The 17871-nt window shown below is 43.8% G+C and overlaps 1 protein-coding gene across 2 annotated transcripts; it reads left to right on the top strand.

Moving 5' to 3' along the window:
* The first annotated feature begins 2049 nt into the window (after positions 1 to 2049).
* Positions 2050 to 3860, top strand: her9 (hairy-related 9). 2 transcript variants are annotated; one of them, XM_080733343.1, is made up of 4 exons: positions 2050 to 2376; positions 2552 to 2647; positions 2761 to 2848; positions 2973 to 3860. In XM_080733343.1, exons 1-4 carry the CDS (start codon positions 2269 to 2271, stop codon positions 3554 to 3556), a joined length of 876 nt encoding a protein of 291 aa, XP_080589469.1. In that variant the 5' UTR covers positions 2050 to 2268; the 3' UTR covers positions 3557 to 3860. The 2 variants fall into 2 exon arrangements, with proteins under 2 accessions (XP_080589469.1, XP_080589470.1); XM_080733344.1 differs by having other exon boundaries at positions 2976 to 3860.
* The last annotated feature ends 14011 nt before the right edge of the window (positions 3861 to 17871 follow it).

Here is a 17871-nt window from a genome sequence, read left to right on the forward strand (position 1 = left end):
TACCACTCCCGTGTCGGTCATCATGTTAGGTTATGTTCAATCTTAATGTTTTGCAATCTACAAGGTGAATTAATGTTTGAATTGGTCCACCGTTTAAGTAACTAGTTTGTATAACATGGCCACTAGATGGAGCTCTTCTCCATCAAACACTTCTTGCACACATGCACTGTTCATTCAATCTTTTCCCATAGACATTATGTAATTATAGGACATTTTGGAAGAGAAAGTATTTTTTCCAGTGTCAGGGAGACTAATCTGTTAAAACATTCTTCTCCATAAACCTTTATGCCATGATCAAATCACATATTTCTGAGGGACACCAGGGGACACATTATTTAAAATGCTCCAAGAAAATGTAACATTGCATTTGCAATACTGTCCACTGGGTTTTTCTTTCTTCTCGGATATTTGTCTAGTAGGCAATTACCTATATACAATTCAAAATTGCAGGCAAAAACGGTAGGCTCCTGTGTGCGTGTGCGTGCGTGTGTGCGTGTGTGATATAGCAATAGATCATTTTATATGGTGCTTGAAATGAAAAAAAGTTTGAGAAACTTGTCTGGGCTCTGAAGGGACAGAATACAGCTTCTCTGTCTGTAGGCTGTAATCTGCAAGTTTTGGCACGTGCTCCGCATGGGTGCAGGCGCACACAGTGCGACTGGCACGCGGGCAGATGTCGCTGGGCTCGCTCTGCCCCGCCCCCTCCCCTCGTTCTCCCTTTCGTGGCTCCCGCGCCGGAATGATTGACAGAAACTGTTCGCGCAGCCAATCAGAGGCACCCTCTGTTCCGTTTTGCATAGAGCGGCCGCATGCCATTGGTCTCCGTGCGTGCGGCTGCAAACTGCCTCGCGTGCCATTACATTACAGATGTTTTCTCCTCGGAGGCGCACAGAGGAGACGCACACACTGCATCCTTGGGAGGTTTAAAATGGGAGATAAAAAAAATGCACATTCGTTTTCAAGTCAAGCCATGAAATAGCTTAGCAAGTACGCCACACCTAAATGTGGATTGTAATGGTCCATGCAGACATTCTCAGAAGTTTTCCCAATAATGTTTTTTGTAAAATATGCTGATTTAAGTAATATTATTATGGTTAACGAAAAACGTCAGAATGGGCATATATTGTACAAAGTATAATGGAGGCTATTTGGGATGGTACAAATACAATGAAAAAGGTAGAAAGAAATATAATAGCTAAATTGTGTTAAAAAACAATCTATTTTTGGATATCCTATACATTTTACAGACACCACAGAGCAGATCACCCGGTGCAAAAAATAGTGTCGAAAGTGGGGTCCGGGGACCCCCAGGGGTCCTTAAGGGGGTTCCAGGGTGTCCCTAGCTAAATGACAGTTAAGAACCAAATGGATCCTTGTGGCTCTGTATTAAGAGAGAGTTAAATTAACATTGATTTTACAATATAAATTGGGGACCCAGAGATATAGAATCCCATTAAATGGGGTCCGTATAGCCTATAATAATGCATGTCAAACTGGGGGTCCTTGGTGGTTGAGAATCACTGCCAGAGCCGTAAAAAAAAATCTTCTCTTATGGGGGTCCCTGACCATATCTCTTCAAATGGGGGTCCGCAAGGCTAATATGTGTGTGTCAATTTGGGGGTCCTTGACATGTGAAAAAGTGTGAGAACCGCTGCTTTAAGTGCGCAGAAAGTATAAAATTCTTGACGGGCATGAAGAAGTTGGAAGCAAACAGCCAGCGCATTCCCCCAATTCCCCCTTATCACTTCACAGCCAGCGCGGCTGCGCTCCGCCGCTTTGTTGTTTGTCCCTCCAGGGCTGATTGAGCAGCGCGTGACTGACAGCCCGCGGGGGTGTTGTCCAATCAGCGGTCCGCCCCGCGCCCAATGGGTGAGTCCGCGCGCCTATTGGCTGAGGCGAGTGTGGGAAAGAATGCAGAGAGGGTTTCACACGAACTGGGAGCACGCGAACCATCTATAAGTACCGCCGGCGTGTGTCGGCATCAGAGTAGCCTCTCCCTTGCCTGACGCACGCTGGCCCCCGCGCACGCTCGTGTACTCAGATGACAGTTCAGCGATAACAAGCGATATAGCTCATCACCAAGCAAGCAAGCGGGACACCCTGCTATCACAGACTATATAACGCAACGTTTCTTCACGCACGCTGAGGTTTGATCCAAGCATTGATCCCCGCAGGGAATTGGAAAAGGCTTCTTTTTTTGGTGCTTATTTCCCAAAAGGATATACTTTTTTTTCTCTTCTTGATTTCGTGGAGGCGGTTTGATCAATAATGCCAGCCGACACTATGGAAAAGCAGACGGCATCGCCTATCGCTGGTGCCCCTGCGAATGGATCTCACACACCAGATAAACCCAAAAATGCCAGTGAGCATAGAAAGGTAATTATTTTTTAATTAAAATGTCATCTCATGTCCTGTGTGACCAATTTCGTAGGCCTACTGTGTTTTATGCATGCAAACTTGTGGTCATCGTGTCACATTGAATTAAATATTTATGCAGTTTGGTGATGAGAAGTGGACAGGAAATTCATGGTGAATTGTTTATTTTTTGCAGTCATCCAAGCCTATTATGGAGAAACGTCGGAGAGCGAGAATAAACGAAAGCCTTGGGCAACTCAAGACACTCATCCTGGACGCACTTAAGAAAGATGTAAGTAAATCGCAATTAAAGAATTGGATCCTGTTATTCCATTAGGCTACTTAGCCTGTGCACTGAATGCGTGATGAACATAAGCTTATCTTTTGCTTTATTGTCTTCCACAGAGTTCTAGACACTCGAAATTGGAGAAAGCCGATATTCTTGAGATGACAGTGAAGCACTTGAGGAATTTGCAGCGCGTCCAGATGACTGGTAAGTTACAATGTCAGCGTTTAATTCGATCACGTTATAGACATTAGATCACGAAGTCTAACAAGCTACCGCAAACAGCCTCGAAGTCAGTGTGGCTAATCGTTTCCTCTCGTTATCTCTCCAGCAGCACTATCAGCGGACTCCACCGTCCTGAGCAAATACAGGGCCGGGTTCAACGAATGCATGAACGAGGTGACCCGCTTCTTGTCCACCTCCGAGGGGGTGAACGCCGAGGTGCGCTCGAGGCTCCTCAACCACCTGTCCAGCTGCATGGGCCAGATGATCGCCATGAACTACCCGCAGCAAGCCCCCTCTCAGCAGACGCACCTCTCGCAGCCTCTCCATGTGCAGCTCCCCTCGACGCTCCCCATCAACGGCGCCTCCATGGGCTCCAAGCTCAGCCCGTGCTCGGAGGCCATGTCCCCCAAGCTCTTCGGGGGTTTCCAGCTGGTCCCCGCGACAGACGGACAGTTCGCCTTTTTGATTCCCAACCCGGCCTTCGCCTCGGCCACGGCCCCCGTCATACCCCTCTACGCGAACGCAGGTGTACCTGTGGCCGTCAACGCTAGTCCCATGCACGGCAGCTTGGCTCCGACCGCGACGTCTCCAGTCCACGGCATGACCTCTTTTGCGGGCGCCTCCCAGGCGGTCAGTCCGGTCGGGGTCAGCACTGGGTCGGAGAGCGAGCCTGTGTGGCGGCCCTGGTAGCCCCTCCAGTCCACTCCGTTCAAGGACAAGAGACTATTACAAGTGAAACCGGTTTTCATTGATTTACATTAATTGTTCCGTTTTATGGAGCACATGTTAACTTTTGTTGGACATTGGGCAAAACGGTTTTTATCATTTTATTGACCAATTCCAAAATTTGGATGTCGGTTATAAATTGCTGCAGGCCTACATGCAACAGAAGATTTATAGGAAATGTTTGCTATGAAGTACTTTTTATCAAAAGGTTTAGTTTTGTACAAAGTTGTTTATTGATTGTTATACCAAAGCTGTTTTATATTTGATGTTTTATGGTGAGAAAGGAGACTTTATATAGGCTATGACCTATATGTTGTAATAAATCAGATCTCACACAAAGTTACTCTTGACTACCTCGTGTTTATGTCATTCCATTATCCAAGTCATCAGCATTGCATTTTTGTTAAGTTGATTTTTTTTGTAGCTATGTGAGTGTGTTGGGGTGGCACATTTCCCGCGCGTAAAAGTTACATTTCGTGCGTAAAATCATAATTTAAACCGATTGGCATGTTTTAGATCCAGTGGCGTCAGTTCAGAAAAAGCTAAGGTATGGCAACATGACTGGTTGCCCTACCTTAGCAACAGGCATGATATATTTATTTTAAGAAGAAGTACATATAATATATAATTCTATATACCTTAAATATAATTATAATAGCCTACGCTGAGTGACCATTTTGTTAAATTTTGCATTTGTAGTTATTTTACTGTAATTTAGCAACATAATGACCCGCACAGATAAAGAGACATTCATGGATTCATATTCAGAACTAACTTTTATCTTCCCCCCATGGACCCAGGGTATGGCAGCTGCATACCCAATTGACGCCCCTGTTTTAGATCTATTCATCCGAACTTTATTTTAGTCAAACTCAAAACGAAATATGCCTCAGATAAAGTAGACCTATAAGTCATGTTATTTTACACGACTTAAAAGTTAGAACCCACTTTTATTTCCCTTTTGGCGGGGTTCCTTAGATTTAGCTTGCTATGACAGGATAATTGAGGTAATAAAGGGGGTTATTTTTCTATTGCTATAAAGGTAATTAAATGTGCTTGAAAGGGTCTCATCCTGTATGCAGCGGGAGCTTCGAGAAGTCTCTTAAACCCTATTCATGAGTCTGGGAAATGCGCTCTGGGGTTAATGTCACTAACAGATTGCCTCTGTGAAAGGAGAATATGGAAGGATCCTCGCTGCCTTTTGTGTATCATTGTTCAGATATACCCACCTCTCAATAGTGTGAAAACGAGGGAACTTGGGGAAGGTTTGTACTTGTAGCCTACTGTATTAAACCTGCCAGAGAATGGATCAAAGCATCTCAAGCGCACTGCTGTGAATGTGAAACTTTGTCCAGACTTTACATTTTCTAAAACCCTAAATCCTATTACCCCCCCCCCCCCCCATATCTCTGTCTCTCACTCTTTCTCACTCTTTCTCTCTCTCTCTCTCTCTCTCTCTCTCTCTCTCTCTCTCACACACACACACACACACACACACACACACACACACACACACACACACACACATTAACTATCTCTCTCTCTCTCTCTCTCTCTCTCTCTCTCTCTCTCTCTCTCTCCGTGTACCGACCAGCCTATCGGTTATCCCAGCATGTAAACCTATCTCCCCCCAGTGAGTGGGGTCCGGAACCGGGGGACGTGTTGCTGTGTCGGGCGGCGTGGCGCTAGCCGTGTGTCAGCCACTTGCAGCCATGTGGGCCCCTTTACTTGGGATTAGGTTACACCCCGGTGACCGCCGGTCAAATCCTTCACCATTTGACTCCTCTAGCATGGTGTGAGCGCGCATGGCTGGCTGGCACTGGTTAAAAGTGAGCAATATGAACCTTACATGTTTCTCTAGTGAAGATTCACAGTGTGTGTGTGTGTGTGTGTGTGTGTGTGTGTGTGTGTGTGTGTGTGTGTGTGTGTGTGTGGGCGCGCGCGCGGCAATAGACGATAACTTATTTGGCAAATTAAAATTAAACATTGCAAGTCACGTATTGGCTAATTATATGCATTGCATTTATTGCTGACATTAAACTCATTCATATGTATCTCCCCGAGTGAGCAACTTCCTTGCATGTTGAACTTTGATGCTAATCAAAGTGCGTGGTTGCTGTCTCACTTTCTCCACGCCGACTGTTGGTGCCCTGAAGATGACACCCAGTAAATGGCATTCTGAAACTCCCTGCAAGTGGTTTATAAAGAGGTTGCCTTCTGCACAGAGGCATACTGAAACACTAGTTGGCAATGTGTGGGCTCTGCGGCTGTTCCTACTGCCTGCGTGTCTGAGTTAATAGTTCAGAGATGCCTTTGTGGAACTGAGGTCGTGAGAACCGAGCGAACTAGTCTGCTTGCGGTCGGGCACGGGGCCAATCAGTAAATCCCCGCTGGCAGGCCGGGTCGTGCATTGGGCCGCGCAGCCATTCTCCGGAGGTGAGGAGGCGCACACGCTCCGCCGCCAAGAAGTGAGCCTGCTCTGGTGTAAACATGAGGGAAGCTGGACAGAGCTCCAGCAGCACACTCCCACCCGCGCGCCCCAGGGGAAGTTTACTGAGGCCGTCCTATTTTTATGTGGCAAAATCTACATCGGCAGGCGGAGTAGTGGCCTATATGACAAGTTTCCCAAACTCTGGGTCGAGATCCATTTGTGGGTCGCGGACACATTTTTTAATATGGGGTCCCTTTATGTTTTTGTTTCCTACATTTTGTTTTTAATTAAATGTAGGCAAATAAATTCCACAAATTAGAAAACAAATGTTTAAGAAGTAGTAAAAATCTACAAGCTCACAACGCTGCGCGAAGCGAGACGTTGTGACTCGTGAGCTTGTAGTTTTCCTAAACGTTTCTTTTTGGGTCATGATCTAAAAAAAAGTTTGGGAACCACTGGTTGTTCAGCGCACGGTAAATGCATTCCATGATTTATTGCTGACATTAATGGAACAGAAAAAGCCACATAAGCTTTAGGCTGCCTAGGCTCCAGCCAGTTGTGGATAGATTTAACTCATATAGCCTTGGTCATAATGTGCCTTCCTAGTCAATGAAATTATGAAACAGGCGGGAGTGTCTTTTTGGCGATGAATAGAATTCCCCTAGTGTTGACTGTCCCTTGGGGAGTAGTGCGACGTCCCTTGGGAGAAGCTCCATTGACGGAGGTCGGGGTCGTCCCTGAAACTGGCAAAGTGTTCTTCTCATTAGCGACTCAATGGGAGAAAAGCGCGCAAAAAAGATTCCGCCATATTTTATCAATTCTTAATCTAGACCCCTTACTGCCTGCCACTATTGCATTATAATAGAGACGACGCCTTGTTAACTGGGCAAAGTCAGGCCATTCACTTCTGGTCTATTGATATGCAATTGTTACTGAAGAGATGGTCTGACTCTGCTATCTTGTTTTGACATGTGATGCAAAGGAAGGTGAAAAAGGAGGGAATTTCATGACTGGTCTAGTTTGGATTTTAAACAAAATAGCCTACAAATCTTTGGGAAACATGCAACTTTACAGCCTAGCCTTCTTTCTTTCTTTCTTTCTTTCTTTCTTTCTCTTTCTTTCTTTCTTTCTTTCTTTCTTTCTTTCTTTCTTTCTTTCTTTCTTTATGTATTTATTTCAAATTAAACATAACATGACGAACAAATGCATGTAGGCATATTATGATGTTTAGTGTGCCAGTGCCACATTTGAAAGTTCTCAACTAACTAGTGTATTTTGAGAATGGCCTTTGACTGTTCTCAGCCTCTCCAGTAAAGCCACAGATCAGATGTGGTGTTATATGGTTGATTGAATATTTATTAACTATTTGTACTATATTTATATAGCAGCCACCATATTTTTATGATTTTCTTGTGGACTTTTAAGTAACCTAATTTTATATTTGTTTATTATAGGCCTACTATGAGGATGGTTCAACATTTTACAGGTATTAAATCACACACACACACACACACACACACACACACACACACACACACACACACACACACACACACACACACACACACACACACACACACACAGAGAGAGAGAGAGTTCCTTGAAATGGAGGTTGGATAGGCTAATAAGATAAGTTCATGTAGGCTTCATCCTGTAGTATCTCGTTTAACCACAAGGAGGACACAATTATGAAGAATGCTCAAAGCAAAACACCTCATGCATGAGGCGCCTTCTCCTTGGAGAGAGAGAGAGAGAGAGAGAGAGAGAGAGAGAGAGAGAGAGAGAGAGAGAGAGTTGTTCTTCTCCTTGGAGAGAGAGAGAGAGAGAGAGAGTTGTTCTTCTCCTTGGAGAGAGGGAGAGAGAGAGAGAGAGAGAGAGTTGTTCTTCTCCTTGGAGAGAGAGAGAGAGAGAGAGAGAGAGAGAGTTGTTCTTCTCCTTGGAGAGAGGGAGAGAGTTGTGGGCCCACTCAGAAGAAAGGCAGCTGAATTGTTCCCTGAGCTCCACCGCAATGACTTTCACTTGGACGTCTGGCTATATTTGCGCCTCAATCTGAAGACGTTGCACATATGAGGACAGGAGGAAATACTCTGCATGCTTTGGCCACTGAGTCTGGTGAGGGAAAGGTGGGAGTGGAGCGAGGAGGAGGAGGGAGAGTGTATGTTTCTGGACACTCCTCTTTGCACCTGTTTCCTTGAGAAGAAGAGAGGGTGAGGTGTGAGACAGATAAAGATTAGGAGACAGGCAGGCAAAGAAGGGTAGAGATACGGAAGACTGATGTGTCGAAACTCAAGAAAAGGTTTCCTCAAAACGTACATGACCCGTTGTTGAAATATCCTTACTTTGAATAGAAAAGCAGGATTCCGTTCTTATAAAGACTGTGGTCTAGCAGTCAGAGAGGACAATAGGGGCTATGTTCAAGCTACCACACAAGCACCGGGCCTCTGACATAAAGAACAGCACTGAATGGACACAGGACGAGTTGGACACATGATGAATAGCGGCGCGCTCATTCTCCAACATCACTTCACATTTTGCTCCTTGACACCTTATTAACCAACACATAATGTGTTGCATTAACAGACACTCTTGAACATGTCTTACCCATCTTCTGCCTACGCACCCCCCATCTCTCTCTCAACCCCTCTCTACAAGCTCCCTTCCCATCTTGGTATTTAGAGCGAGAGACCACTTATCCCCGGGAGCGGTGTGCGAGGCATTAGGCGTGTGTGTGTGTGTGTGAGTAGTCAGAGGAGGAGGTAAGGCGGGGTGGGCAGACACGTAGGGATGCGCCAGCGCTGATCAGATATCACAGGGCCCGGGTGCCGTGTGGGCCCCCTGCTGATCCCCGTCGCTTGTCTGCAGGACGTATTTCTGAGGCCAGGTTTGGCTTTTCAGCAGCTTCTCTGGTTTCAAGTCGCGGGGCCTGTGGCTTAGAGGTCTTTTGCAAGTGGTGCAGATTCCAGCGGAGAAAGTAAAGGGCCCTCTTGACAGGGGCTAGAGGTCCTGCCAAGTATTTATACTCCTCTCTGGCTCCTAGGTGGCCTTGAAGGAGCCTTGCCATTAAATCTGGTCACATTATATTTATGTATTTATCTATCGAGGGGATCCATCTCGTTCTCCTGTCAGGCAGGACAGCTGTTGTTCTATTTTAGCTTGGGTTCAGAGTTCAGCGGCGCCTCTCAAAGGTAAATACTTAGCTAATGGTGCCTTAATGTTGGGAGCCGTGAAAGAGAAACAGCTTAAGGATAGGATCTTTCCGATGTAATTTTATGGCCCTGTGATTGAGGCACGAGTTAAACAGCCGACAGCACAATTTAGGGATGTCAAGTCTGGATCAGAGGAAGTGTTTTGTTGTCGGGGAAACTGTGAGTCAGATACAGGATAAAATCATTTTTTCTCTCATTTTGAAATATCAAAATACAGCATGACCAGTGTCATGTCAGCATAGATGTACTGAGTTCATGACATCAGTTTGTCAAACTAAGTGTCGGCCAGTCAGCAGTGCCTTTGTGTGCGTGTGTGTGTGTGTGTGTGTGTGTGTGTGTGTGTGTGTGTGTGTGTGTGCGTGTGCGTGTGCGTGTGCGTGTGTGTGTGACTCAGCCAATGTCTCGCCACATGCACAGACATGTCCCAAATCTGACACCTGAGAACAACGTGCACAGTGTTCTGACTAATGCACTTCTTTTCAAGATGCTACTGTCTTTTGTGCTTGTGTCACTTTGTGCATGTGTGTCAGTAAAACTAGAGCTCGCATGTTTGAGTTGGTGACCCAGGTACACAATGCACGTGCAGTATATGTAGGTGGGTGTAATTTTGAGAAAGTGACTATATCTCCTTTCGCCTATTGATCATGGAGATACATCTGATCACCTCTCAATGGGGTAATTGTTGGTCAGACAGTATCAATAGACTGAATGGGACACAACCATTGTGTAATTGAAGCTTCAGTGACTGAGCGCATTGCGGGTGGTGCGTGTCAGCACAGCAAAACCCTTAGTGTTACAGTAATTCAACTCAGATGAGTGTTCAAATGGAACACACGCCCTAGCCAGTGTCTGTGTACACACGCATGTGCACATTACTGTTTGTTGTTGTTTATTATTCCTCTGCCCGACTAAAGGAGTTTTGAGTGCATCAACGTGCATACAAGTACACAACATAATACTGATGTTAATTTAAATGACTCTTACTACAGGTAAACTTTTACTTGGATAGTTTAATTAACACTCAGAAGTTTACTGCGTATGGCGAGCGTAAACAACCGAGCTGGCAGACAGCATGACTGTGCTCTGCACAACCTTGAGTTTCAATCCTGAGTGTTTACTTGGACCCTTACGCGGCTCACAGAGTTACATTCATACTCAGGATATTTCAGTGGAACTCAGGCATGTTAAGTTGCAGAAACTATGAATCAACCCTTATAGGAATGCCATGTTTTTTAAATGAAGAGGGTCACAAAAAAAGAAAAGAATCTACTCATTAAAAAGAATAATGCATTAAGATACATTGTATGAAAGAGGCAGGTTTAGTCAAGAGTTGGCAAATCTTCTCCACTTTCCACTTTTTTTGCATCAATATCACCTGGAAAGCCCTGCCGTATATATTTATTTAACTAGCAAAGAAGTGTGATATATGACAAAAGCGTATTCTGTTCTGGGAGGCGATGACAAGTCATCTTTCCTGGCTGCTTATGTGGAGACCCGTGGTGTCCTCCAGAGCCAGGCTTAGCTAGGTGGTGACAGCGGCACTGTTGTAAGGGCATTATCAATTTATCACACTGCTGGCGCATGAGAGGCGCTTATTGTCCCCTAAGCAGGATGTCCTGGTGTCTGCTCACACCTCACACACACGCATGCACACACGCACGTGCGCGTGCGCGCACACACACACACACACACACACACACACACACACACACACACACACACACACACACACACACACTTTTTATGCATGTAAGTGCATGTGTGGCTGTCCTATCTCTTTCTCATACACACAATAGACACACGCCCGCATGCGCAGAACCCCCCCCCCCCCCCCCCCCCCTACACACGCACACACAGACACACACACACGCATGTCGCATGCGTGCGTATACACAGACACTGGGGGGTATTTAAGGATAGAGGTACATAGGGTTCCTGAAGCAGATTCTTTAAGCAGATGTGAGCAGCGTTTGAAGAGATGCCACCGCCGTTAAAGATGTGCGTCTCTTCCTTCCCCTGCCATGTCAAAAGATCAACGTGGGTTTCTTCCTTCCTTTAACGTGCAGTTTCCCCCATAATGGTTTTGCATTATAAAGGCCTGGCAGTTGCTGCCGGCCGCCGACGTGTGTTTGAGAGAAAATATCGTCGCTGTACCTTCCTATATCATCTATTTACGTTTTTTAAAATAAATGAATACCCTGTTTTGTTCTTTGCCGTGTGGCAACGTCTTGCAAAAGTTGTGAAAATAGCTGATCTACAAGCTCGCAATGCATCACAGTGCCGCTATTTTTGAAAGATAAAAAAATATATGTATTAGGGCTGGGACTTTAACTGAAAAAATTAACGCATTTTAATCACACTTAGTTTTTGCACCACAGAACCTTCAGTTTCGGGCATACCGATCATAGCGATGCACGAATCAAGAAGAGACAAGAAACGCAAAGGGAGAAGTAGCCGATCAGGGCGCTTTGCTTGGCCCAGTGGATGCGAAAATTTAGATTTAACAAACTCACTTGTTGATTCCCTCGTACAACAAAATGTGTTTTACTTGAAAAAAAATGCTTCTCAGGTCAAATATCAATGTGCGATTAAAATGCGATTAATTGTGATTAATTAATCACAGAGCCTGTAATTAATTAGATTAAAAAATGTCATCGCATCCCAGCCCTAATATATATATATTTTACTAATTTTTTAAATATTCACCCAATGACATACCCAAGATAGGGACACCAGGTTGAAAAGTAGTTCAATCTGTCTGTGGGTTTTATAAACATTTAACTGATGAAAAGTATTAACAAGAGCTACTTTGGATCTATTTGGTACACACAGGTTATTTTTCCACTTCCTAAAAAGTAACCATTTAGAATATACAAGGACAAGACGACATGGCTGAGCCAGCAGGCACCCCTGGGTGGTGTGTGTTTGAGAGAATATATTATGTGAGAGAATCCTCATGTGATGCTTTTGCAGTGTATGGCAGCATGAGTGATGTGTATTTGAGAGAATACATTGGATGTGGATTCGGGAGCAGCAGCAGTCATGAAATCAGCCCTTGTCCTTTTTTCCACAATTTCTTTCTGTCTTTCCTTCCCCTCCTCTTTTCATGCCATGGGAAGGTAAACACTCCTCCTCTTTGCTCTTGTCCTTTCTCCTTATGTTAACTGTTGAACAGTCTGTGTGCACTCCACTCATGGTTTTATTGCCTAGATTCTCATGCAAGAGGCAGGGGAGACAAGTGTCAATAACGTGGAAGGGCTCACTCCAAACAAATGCACTGAGAGAGAATGGCCACAGAGATCTTCTAGTTCTAATGCAGCTGGGTACACAGGTCACGCACATGCACGGCACGGCAGGGCACGCACACATGCAATCTTGTGGGCATATTCATATACAAATATAGCTTACACACGCACACATACCGCCAAAAGGGTTCTTTGATGTCCAACTTCCTAAAGACATTAGTCACACATTTTCTGAAAAAAGAAAGAAAGAAAGAAAAAATATATATACTTTAACTTACATGTCATTTTCTAATTTGTATCACTATGGGTCACAATGCAACAAGAAAGACCTTAAGCATGATTTGAAAAGCAAACAACTTCATCAATCTTCTGGATGTAATACTTTATTAACAGTTTGCAAAAAGTAAAGACAATAATGCTAAAAGGATAACACAAAAAGCCCTGAGGCCTTGTTTCCATTGTGGTCCTGTGTATTTATGGTCTGTACTGTGTATGCCACTGTGATGTGAAGGCTTTATTTCCGTTAATCTGATGCCTAATTAATATTTTGCTGTTGATGAAGATAACTATTTTTCTACAGAAAAACATGATACACTGCATTAGTTATTTATAAATATAAACAAGGGCTGGGCATATTGATATCCCGATTTTTTTAGTTTGAATAATTAAGCCTTATTTTATATCTTTGAAAATAGCGGAAAAAGACACATGAACTAGTAGAGCTGCTATGTTTTAAATGCTTTGATCAATATATAATATTAGATATTATTGTGACAGTATGATATTAAATATTAAATATATATTCATTTGAAACATTGTAGCAATTGTAATACAAAGAATTATAGAAAACACTGTGGTGGTTTATTATCTTAAAAAAACATCACAAAGAACAACAAAACAGTTAATCATAACAACAATATCACATTTTGAAAAAAATTATCATTGGTAATAAAAGAAAAGAAAAGAAAAGAAAAAAAAACATCCCCGGACCTATCAGTCAGGCCTGTGTCACATCCTTATCTCCCCTGATATAACAAACAGCTTTTTCAGTGATGCCCTCACAACGGGGTTTCTCCAGAGTAAACAGTGTCTCAACAAGCCCCATGTGGCCCTACTCATATCTCCCTGTCTGGAGGTGATTACCTCTGGACGGATGGATCGCCCCCTTCAACATCACCACTCATCTCTCCTCAGCCATGCTCTGCTCTCCAGAGCTGAAGAGACAAGGGGCCCCATGATGAATACATGGAGCCCTGATAAGATTAGAGCAGGCAAACATCCCCGTGCACACCCAGACACACACACACAGAGACACACAGACACAGGGGCAGTGTCTGGCGTGTTATTCTCAGACTTAAACCATTCATAAAAGGATCTCCCTGTCTCCCTCTCTCTCTCTCTCTCTCTCTCTCTCTCTCTCTCTCTCTCTCTCTCTCTCTCTCTCTCTCTCAATCTCTCTCTCTCTCGTCTGTCTCTCATATTATGTTACTCTCTGTCACTCCCGTGTCTGCTTCTTTTTCTCCTTCTCTCCCCCTTATGATGTGCGTTCATTCTTTCTCAGAAGGATATATGTTCTCATATGTTCTCAGAAACGGTGCTGTGTGTTATCAGCTTGCTGCTGTTGCTAACTGACTCAGTGTCAACACAACACATCTAATTCAGAACACTGCTGAGGACGTTCAGATTCCTCCTGGTTGGTCTGTGATATACTGTAGGTACATGTGTAACTGTAACTGGAGGTACAGCGACACTAGAGACCCATACGTCTTGGGATGGACATGTCCTGTCACGTAGCAAGATGGATGGCCAGAAGAGTGGAATATTCTTGTACCCTCACGCTCAATGGGAAGTGATACCTGAGGGTTCAATAGATATCTATATCACCACCCACTGGAAAGATTAGGAACACCTGTGTGATAAGAGGTTACATTTGCGCGTGCGTGCGTGCGTGCGTGCGTGTGTGTGTGTGTGTGTGTGTGCACGTGCACGTGCATGTGTGCGTGTGTGCGTGCGTGCGTGCATGTGTGTGTGTGTGTGTGTGTGTGTGTGTGCAACATTTATGCTTATAAGTTTATACATATGTGATACATTTTTATACATATATGTGTGTTTTGTGAATTTGAGTATTTAGTAGCTTATCTTTCCATCTCCTGTTATAATGAGGTAAAATAAGTCAACATCATGGATTTAGACTCACACCCCATGTGCCTGCTTATGCTGGCATATACTGTACATAGTGATTGATTTTTCTTTATTAAAGTGTCATGCTTCCAAGGAAGCCCAGCCCATATGGACTTACAGGACACTTTTACATTTCATTTAACATAGCCAATGAACTGACATGACAATTCACAAACGATGATCAAACAAATAACCAACTTAAAATTAGATTCATACATGACAGATTTCATAAATACAACTTAAAATACAACATTCGGCCTGTTACCTCACATAGAACCAATTCAACTCCAGGCTCAAAATGTGCCGTCTTAAAGACTTAAACGACCACTCCAATGTCTGGCCATCATCTTCCCAGAATAGTTCAGCTTTTTGTTTTTGCATTTGCAAATAAAGGAACCCTGAAATCGTCATACAGAGTACAATAAAACAAAATAGAATTCATTTTCAACATTATTCAGGTCAATATTTAGAAAACAGTGAAATTCTGTGCGCATGTACTTTCATGAATGTGACAGAGAGAGAGAGAGTTTGCGTGCGTGGCGTGCGTACGTGCGTGCGTGGGACTGGCCACCCCCTGCAGTGTTACCCAGCACTGACTGACAGGGCCAGCCCGCTGCATAGTAGCTGCTCTTTACTCTGTCTGACTGTATAAACATGGAGTAGGATGGCTCCGTCATGCAGAACCCTGGTATTGATCCCTGTGGCTGGATTCCAGCACCACACTCATTGTCCTCTGCTCCTTTCTCAGCTACCAATCAATAGCTCTTTGTGTTGATTTTTACCCATTGACAAATCACCCAGTTCTCCTTGCCTTTGTTCGGTTGTCAGTCAAGCAGAAGACGTTGCCTCGTCTCATTCTAATCTTTGGCCCATAGAGCTTCACATTTCCCTCGGGAAGGTTTTATAATCACTGCTAAAGACCAGCAAATGTGTGATTGTAATAGTTACTGTCGAAGTTATTGAGTTTTTTGTTACAAGTATTGTGGACTGGCTGTAGAGTGATTGAGTGGTTTGGATTGATAGGCATGTTGCAGTTTGAATGAAAATATATTTCCTAACATACAGTATATTTACGTACTTTGACCAGACATCCCTCTTTGTCTGAAATTATCCCAGGTTCAAGCTGTTCCGACAATTATCTGTAAAACATTAAAAAGTCTCAATTTTCATCATTCACTAAACTAAACCCATACCAAATACTTGTTGTTTTGAGTGCTTACATAGACATTTATCATATTCTGATCTGTTGAAAGAAGTGCAATAAAGCACAAAAATAGTGTCCCCCATCCTGGTAAAAATGCGTATAGTGCACATACATATCGTCGCTGTCGGGCAGAAACCTTGTATCTCCAAGTTTCACGTTTGTACGTTTTTTCACCAAGTAAAGCCCTGCTTCGTCATACAAGACTGTCACACAAAAGTAGTGAAAACAGCCGATCTACAAGCACACAACGCCTCGTTGTGTGCTTGTAGATCTGCTATTTTCACTAGTTTAGTTCATTTTTAAAATGATGAATACAAAACGAACGGTCTTGGACATACAAGGTTTTCACCCGACAACGACGATATGCAGGTGCATTTATAACAGCCAATGCTAACCAGAAATCTTGATACACAACTTGCCAATAGGTTGTATTATTACCCTGCTCCTTTGGGTCTTATAATGCCAGTGCATCAAGCTATCAACGTATAAAAGTCACGCGACTCATTAAACCCCCCCACTCCATTGTCTAAATAAGAGTGCTCTTTTCCTTGAGAATGTGTTCTGGGCCTTGCAACAATGCCCACTGAGGCTGATGAAGTTGGGCAGGGCTTCTGAGAGAGTATGTTTGGCTGATCTATGGCTTCCTCCCATTGACATTAGTACACCGTTAGGCCTCATAGAACCACTGAGCATAGAATGTTCCCGACCAGCAATGGCACATTACTAATATGCCTTGCACGTTGAGACATTTAAAAATTGCACAAGACATTCAGTTTTAACCGTTATAAGAATAGATTTCCAGACCAGATACCAGCCAAAGAGGGCCAGGTCTTGAAAACACTTTTGTTTGGTACACAGCAGATGGTGGGTGGCAACTTCTCTTGACTTCTCTGTCTTTTCCTATTCCAAGAGATTTATATCTACGCTCCCAGTGGATGCAGGTCAGCTTCCCCATATGTGTTTATCCCGTGGTGTGGACCATTCTTTCACACATGGACCTTTGCCATGAGTCAGCGTCGGTGGTCAGAGGTTTCCACTCCTAGACACAACAGTCTATCCGGGAAAAACAACTCTGTGATGCCTGGCTCTTCCTATATTGTCTCAGATGATTCCGAGTCGGGAGAGGCTTATTGTTTGGATGTCTTTGTAGTGGAGGTCCATGGCCGCAGAATGCAGGGGATTTCCTCTTTGGGGTGTATTTTTAGAACTGTGTGTGAATTCAAGGGAGGTCCATCTCTGCAAGTGCGGTGTGAGGTCTGGGGTGGGGTTGGTGCGCACGTGCACCTATGTGTGGGAATCTGTCTTTGCATTTGTATGATCTGTGTGTGTGTGTGTGTGTGTGTGTGTGTGTGTGTGTGTGTGTGTGTGTGTGTGTGTGTGTGTGTGTGTGTGTGTGTGTGTGTGTGTGCGCGTGTGCGTGTGTGTGAGTGAGAAAGAGAGAGGGGAAGGGAGATAACAATGAGATGTGTGCACTGTATTGTTTTCCTGCGAAATCTCAGCCATTGTAATAAAAAGTAGGTCCAAAATCATCAAGGGAGACGCTTCAATAAACAGAAATTGGAGCATTATACACAAAGCTTGGGAGCACCTGTAAAAATGTCCTTCGCTATTGTGTTGTTGTAGAATTGTGTATGCTAGGAGTTTGGACAATGAGAATGCATTTCAGTTCTGTTTCTTTATCCTCAGTACATTCAGAAACATTTCTGGCAACTGTGAATAATAATAACCACACAATTAAATGGATTACAGTAAATGTACGTATACTTTTCAAACCAGAGCACCCCAGTGTCGCGCAATATGTTTTAGAGCCTGAACGATGCCTGTTTTTTGGGGTCCGATCACGATTTTTTAAAAATGTCACCTATAATGACATGCCCAATATAGGGACGCCAGGTTGAAAGTGGTTAAAAATAGGGACAGATCGTCTGCATAAAATAAAAAATATATATCGGTTAAATAATGACCGATATATCAGCCAGATCCATATATTGGCCTGACTGTAACAAAAGTGG

This window comes from Nannobrachium achirus (genome assembly GCF_963921795.1).
Source record: "Nannobrachium achirus genome assembly, chromosome: 9".
Taxonomy (NCBI): Eukaryota; Metazoa; Chordata; class Actinopteri; order Myctophiformes; family Myctophidae; genus Nannobrachium; species Nannobrachium achirus.

What these genes read in the sequence shown, in the direction of transcription:
- her9 (XM_080733343.1), top strand. Translation starts at nt 2,269, where the DNA reads ATGCCAGCCGACACTATGGAAAAGCAGACGGCATCGCCTATCGCTGGT. An exon ending in TGGACGCACTTAAGAAAGAT is followed by an intron (nt 2,648 to 2,760) that starts GTAAGTAAATCG and finishes TGTCTTCCACAG; the next exon opens with AGTTCTAGACACTCGAAATT. An exon ending in GCAGCGCGTCCAGATGACTG is followed by an intron (nt 2,849 to 2,972) that starts GTAAGTTACAAT and finishes TTATCTCTCCAG; the next exon opens with CAGCACTATCAGCGGACTCC.